General features: G+C 52.9%; 1 protein-coding gene across 1 annotated transcript; it reads left to right on the top strand.

Moving 5' to 3' along the window:
- The first annotated feature begins 5,077 nt into the window (after positions 1-5,077).
- LOC125523194 (transcription factor ILI5-like) lies at positions 5,078-6,202 on the top strand. Its single transcript, XM_048688245.1, has 2 exons — positions 5,078-5,272; positions 5,450-6,202. Exons 1-2 carry the CDS (start codon positions 5,159-5,161, stop codon positions 5,600-5,602), a joined length of 267 nt encoding a protein of 88 aa, XP_048544202.1. The 5' UTR covers positions 5,078-5,158; the 3' UTR covers positions 5,603-6,202.
- The last annotated feature ends 387 nt before the right edge of the window (positions 6,203-6,589 follow it).

Genomic DNA, 6,589 nt, shown 5'->3' on the forward strand with positions numbered 1-6,589 from the left:
AGCGCCGACTGCCGCCGAGGGCAGCAGTACGCGCGTGGCGGGCGCGCTGGCTCCTGGACTCCCGGAGACATGCATGCATGCATGGCATGGACGTAGGCTAGGCCCGCCCGAGCTTTGCAACAGCAGACAACGTATGTATTGCTGCCAGGCCCTATGCCAATTAATCAGCAGGTGGATAGGGTCTCATCAAAAGTTCTGCCTGTGATCTACTCCTATGCTACTGGTAGTTGGATGAGCATGAGCTCGTTGGATATGATCGGGAGCATGCAATAAAGTTTCTGGTTGCGCACGGTATTGATGTCCAAATAAACGGGAGGTTTATGGTGTGTGTTTTCTCGGTGCACAGGGGCCAACCGAAATTGGATATGTAGATGGACACATTCAGGTTCGGGACCGATACCTGGGGGGGCTTGCTGCTGGTCCTGCCGTCGAAAAGGTTCATAATTTGATTATCTCCATGTACGTGTCTGTCTTTGTACAGGACCACGGTCTGTAGTCTCATAATTATTTTCTGAATCTTGCATTGCCATTGTGTGTATAAACAAATCACTCAAAGAAATTATGTTCTTCATACGATCGTCCACAGGCCGGCCGGTTCCACTGCTGGAGGAAATTCATATGCCTGTTCTTATGAAAAAATACATATACTTACGGTGGTATTGTCTTTACTAGCTAGCTGATGAAGCCATTCCAATACTGTGTTTTGCCTTGCCAATCATGCACGCTGAAGTCTCTAGAGGTTCAGCAACGTCCCTACTACCTGAAATGGTTTTGAACATCCAGCTAGGCGATCGATTGCCATGCACGCAGTCAGAGTTAGTTACAGGCCGGCAATGCATGCTGCCGAGATTATTGAAAGAGCAGCGTCCGCTGCTGCCCGGTCGGCCTGTTTCGCAGCAAGACGAGACTTGAGATGCATGCATGCACCTGGAGCAAGCACAGTGGCCGTGCATGCATGCAGCACACGGCGTGACCGCCGTGCCGACTAAATAAGGCCCGGACCGATCAGGCACCGTCGACGACGACGAGTGGTGTGGACCTCCGTTGATCAGCCAGTCGAATTCACATGATCTGATGAATCGGTTACCACTACCTCCACTCTCCAGTTGTGACTTGGGAGGATGAAACAATTGCACGCATCCGGCCGGCCATGTGTCGAGGAGATGCGAGCTGAGCGGGAGCCGCGACACGCAGGTGGGCGTCGCCGCCGGGGCCGGGACGGTCGACCATAAGTTGGCCTAGGGCACTGCCGTGAACGCATGCATGTAACCATTACTTGACCCCATGAAATGAAAGGTTTCAATCATGAAACCCTTTTCGAAAATCCAATTTACGATACATGGCACACGATTAATTCTCCGTAGCACACATGTGTACCTGTATTAGAGATACCAGGAAACTATAGCACGGCACGACCGTTGCTTTTCGGCCGTGCTTTTCTTCTAGACGTTTACGTGGGGCCGGGCCGGGGCAGGGATGCATGCACGCATCGTGCATGACCCCAACGAACTAACCGCCGCCCGGCCGCGAGCGCGCGATGACGATGCCGATCGCTGCGGCCAGGGACCGACCAAATTCCGGGCAGGCGCGTACGTCGGGCATGGCACGCACATGGCGCTGTACCTGCGCGCGCGCGCGCGCGGTGGAGCTCGATCGGCTCGGCCGCGGCAGCGGCACGGCGTGTGGGATCCCACCGGCGGCTCCAGGCAATAAACGCCGCGACGGCGACCTCACCGGCAGCGCAACTTTGGGGTCGGGTGATCTGATCATGCGTATATCTCGCTTCGCCACAAACGTGGCCTTCGTCGGCCCCGGGCCCCGCGTGCACGAAAGAGCCATGGCGTACCATGCAGGATGCAGCCAGGCCGGGGCTGCTCGCTCACCCGTCCATGGCCGTGTAAAAGTAGCTATCCTGTCCGTTTGGAATGCTTCGCCAAACCGATTTCTACCGACAGCCCATGGCTGTGCAACAGTAGCCATCTAGTGATGCGTTTGTAAAAGCAGACAGTCAAATTTAATGAATACACTTTTATGTGAGCGTGAGTTCTATCGACAGCTCTCTCTGCTGGGGCTTGCTGGCCCGAAGAGATTTTACCGGTCCGTTTAGCGAGGCGAAATTTACTTTGCCTGAGGAAAGATCAAAATTTACAATTAACAAGTTGCTCAGTTGTTGAAAAGACTTCCTCTTGTTCTCGTCCCCTAACTAACCCTAGACGACTAGGGCAAACTTTCCCCTCTAGTCTTCATCGCCGAGCCCATGGTTCGCCTCCCCTCCATCGCTGCTCCGGCGGCTGGCAGGGAGGGGAATGTTGATGCCTCCGCTCCGGTTAGTAGTTTAGGTTAGGGTTTTTTTTTATTTCACGCACGTATGACACTTGGGTGGATGGCGACGCTTCTTCTTTGAGTTTGTTTTCCAGACTCCGATCCTCGTCGAGTTCTTCTGTCTGGAAGTAGCCGTCGGAGCTCCGGTGTAGATTCCTGGTGTCTCCTTGCGACGGTGAGGTTAGAGTTTCTCGTTATGTGACGATATTTGGTGGCAGGTGCTTCAAATCTACGCGAGGGTTCAACGGCGACAACCCAGACTCCAGGTTGCAAGTCCTTAGAGGCATGTGCACAAAGACTTCTCCGCTGTCATCGAAAATGTAAAGCCGGCTCTAGTATGGAAGCACTGACAGCGGGCGTGTCGGTGGCTCATTCTCGAGAAAGTAGTGGTCGTTCAGTGTTCTTGTAATCTTGATGTAACTGTTTATTATGTTTGAGATGATTCTGAACTTTTATTATTTTTTTTGTCTTTGTTTTTTTTTGTTTCTTGTTGCTGCATTATGTATTTGTGGGAGCTTACATGTGACATCCTTAAAATATATCTAGATGTGAATTAGTCAAACTGTTTATAATAGATCTGATGTTTTTTGGTAAAAGAAAAAAATCCGTTGTTCCAGCATTTGGGCGAGTGGCTCGGTGGCAATGTGCGCAAAAGGATCGGCACTGTACTAGACGAGCGCTGATTTTGTGATCGACACATGTCGGGCGCATTCATCCTCAACAGTTATGCCCCAGCCGATCAGGGGGGCGTTAGGCCGCTATAGGTGGCTAGCCCCCGATGGATGGATGGACCGATGGAGATGGATGTCGTTGCCTCGATCTCACTCACGCCATACATGAATCTCGCTCATCTCCGGCCGGCCGGGGCGTGATCGACAGGGACGGCACCCATAAACCCGCCGATGGAGCCAACCAATTAAGGCGCATATGCGAGTTCCCAGATACCTGCGCCCCCCGCGCCGCGATGGCGACCCCGGCCGCGCCGCGCCGGAGCGTCGTCCGATCGTCCGTTCGAGCAGAATACGTGCCGTGTGGTGTAGCAGCAGCGGTGATCGTAGCCCCTCCGCCGTACGTACCGGCGGGCGGGCGACCCCGACCCGTGCGCCCCGCCCCGTCGCCGTCGCCGTCGCCCCGCCCGTCCTGCTCACATGGGGGAACGGCCTCTGCCCGTTGGAGCGCGCTCCCTTTTCCCACTTTGGCACGGGCGGCGAGCCAAAACGAGCCGGACCGCGGAGCTAGCGCACAGCCCAGGACGAACGCGCGACAGGCGCTGTGGCCGGACGCGACCGCCCGCGCGCCCCCGGCCAGTGGCACCCGATCGATCGGGGCGTTTCGCCAGTTCCCACTTGCCGCGCGCGCGCGCGGCACGCGTGCATGGGCACATGCACGTACGTTCCCACGAGCCCACGACGGACCTTTGGACGAGCGAAACGAAAGGTTACGAGCTAGCTAGCCCACGCGGCCGTCACGTGGACGTACGCGTCCGGTTAGTTGTCTTGTCCGGGCGCCGGGCCCCGTCGAGAAAAACGAATACATGTACGTACGCACGTTGGTACGTACTACGTACGTGCGCGTCAGGACACCTGGCCGGCGAGCGACGCCCACTTTGGCAGCTGGTAAATACGGCCAAAAGCGTCGGCTCGTACGTACGCACGCACGTACGTAGCTACGACATGCAACGGCCGGGACTACGACCGTGTCGGTAGCGTCGTCCGCCGTTCCGTCCTCGCTGCGACGTGACGTTTTAAAAAGTCGATCGTGTCATTAAGCATCCACTGATCACTGTTAAGCATGTGGTTATACTATATGCGAGATCCACTGTTGTTGTTTTTGTCGAATCTTAAGCATCCAAGGTGTGCTCCTCCTACCAGATAGGACAAGCTAGCAATGGGATCGATCCGGCGCTGCGTGCAGCACCCGACCGCCCGCTAGGTCGAGGCGAGTTGTTTGCTCCGGCAACGGGACATCGGGGGACAAAGGCATCTTCCGGGTCTGCTACTCGGCTCGCTCCCTGATGGGGACGTGCCCTGCCCTGCCCTGGTAAAATACTTGTTTTTCCCACCCATTGACCACAGCTACATACTCTACGTTGCATGCCCAAGAAAGTTGGACTGCTGCACTACTGTCAGAGTACATGGTAAACCAAAGGACCGGCTGCTGGTCTGATCTGGCGGCATCTGCACGCTCTAGACTCCAGAGTTTCTCGAACACTTGGTACGCAAACCGTATATATTGATTGCGAGCAGTCGACGGCGAGCATTTCCCGCGGTCGGAGGAGGACGACGTGAACAGCATTTTCCTGGCCATTTCGCTACGTTACCGGCCGAGAGACTGACGATACCAACACAAATCGACAGGGGGGCGGGGGCACGTGGCAAGTGGAGGGGGGAGGCTGGTGCGTGGCCGTAGCTCATAACTAGCGGCGGAGGGCCCACGGACATCCACAGTGAGAGAGAGAGGGACACGCGGGCCCAGCACCCCTTAACTTTTTCCTTTTGTTCATGTGTGTAAAAACAGTACGGCTGCTTGCAGAGCAGCTGATTAAGCTGGATGAAACGACCGCTAACTCCTTTTCTTAAGAGAGAGATCTCTTTTTCCTAATCTGCATTTGTCTTGGCCTACGTCATCGACCCTGTCTTGTATGCATGCATCTTAATTTTTGCTCTCCCCGTCTTCTCTTCTGGCTAACCGGCCGGCCGGATCCGTCTCTATAAAAGCCCCCAGTCGTCTCCCATCCTTCTTCCCCATCGCACCTCGCAGCTAGCCGCCCACTCTACTCCCGATCACACAGGTTCTCAATCGACCTTCGCTCGCCCAGCATTATTCTGTGAAGACGATGTCTGGCAGGAGGTCGCGCGGCTCCGTGTCGGAGGAGGAGATCAACGAGCTCATCTCCAGGCTCCAGACCCTGCTCCCCACGACGCGCCGCCGCGGCAGCAGCAGCAGCCAGGTACGACCGACACGACTAGTTTCATCAGTTTGCAGCTAGCACATGCGCTTGCATGTCAGCATGTGTGCAGCTTGACTAAGCTAGCTAGCTAGCTCAGCCAGAGTGCAAAGCTTAATGTGTTTATGGGAGGTTTATGGAAGCGTGCTAATGAACATATCGATCGATGAATGCATGCAGGCGTCGACGACGAAAATGCTCAAGGAGACATGCAGCTACATCAAGAGCCTGCACAGGGAAGTGGACGACCTCAGCGACCGCCTCTCCGACCTCATGTCCACCATGGACAACAACAGCCCCGCCGCCGAGATCATCCGCAGCCTCCTCCGCTAGCTAGCCAGCTACATGGCTACTCATCGTCGTCAACCACACACATCGGCTGATTGTCCTAAGCTAGTTCATCATCCGCGTACATCTCGTGCATGCCTAGCTAATATCTATATATACATACAGTATATATGTCTCAGTCGATCTCTGCAAGGCATATATATATATACATACATATATATATATATATATATGTATATATATATATATACATGCAGATCGATCGACATCTAATTAAGGACTGCATGCTGAGGCCGGCTGGTCTAATTCACTTTGGTAGGGCATCAATCATTAGCTAGGGCCTTCACCTAAGTTCTATAGCTGCTTAATTAGCTCACCCTTGCATGTGGTTTCCTCCCAGTTTCCATCCCTCCGATCCGCCTCTCTCATGTTCTCATCTGCCTGTGTAAACTTGGTTACTTATTTGCAGTCTGGATCGAGTTGTTTCCCCTAGAGACAACCGGCCGACCGCTAGCTACCCGTCCGGTGGTGGTACTGCTAATATACTACTCCTACCCAGTATCAATCACCCATGATTGTATGTACTATGTACTGTCGTCGCTTCGGCTGAATGACTATTGATTAATCCAAACTGATTATGTTATCTGTGCTAAAGCTCCATGAGATCTGCTGTTGTACTCCCTCCAGCCCTTTTTACTTCGTGTATTAGATTTGTCTCAAGTCAAATTTTACAAACTTTGACCAAATTCATATTAAAAATATCAATATTTGCAATAACAAATATATATATATATATATATATATATATATACTATGAAACTACATTACATAATGAATGTGATAATATTGATTTGACATTGTGAATGTTGATACTTTTTCTTGTAAATTTAATCAAAGTAGAGATATTTTGACCGGAGACAATACGTATATGCAGACAAAAAGGACCGGAGGGAGTACTGATTATGTTATTAGTAATACGTACACTCATGGTTCATGTGCTCGTTCATTACCCAAGACAGTAACAGACGCAGA

The sequence above is a fragment of the Triticum urartu genome, chromosome 7 (genome assembly GCF_003073215.2).
Source record: "Triticum urartu cultivar G1812 chromosome 7, Tu2.1, whole genome shotgun sequence".
NCBI lineage: Eukaryota > Viridiplantae > Streptophyta > Magnoliopsida > Poales > Poaceae > Triticum > Triticum urartu.

Coding starts and splice junctions, on each gene's coding strand:
- LOC125523194 (XM_048688245.1), top strand. CDS start 5,159: ATGTCTGGCAGGAGGTCGCGCGGCTCCGTGTCGGAGGAGGAGATCAAC. Junction 5,273..5,449: donor GCGGCAGCAGCAGCAGCCAG/GTACGACCGACA, acceptor GAATGCATGCAG/GCGTCGACGACGAAAATGCT.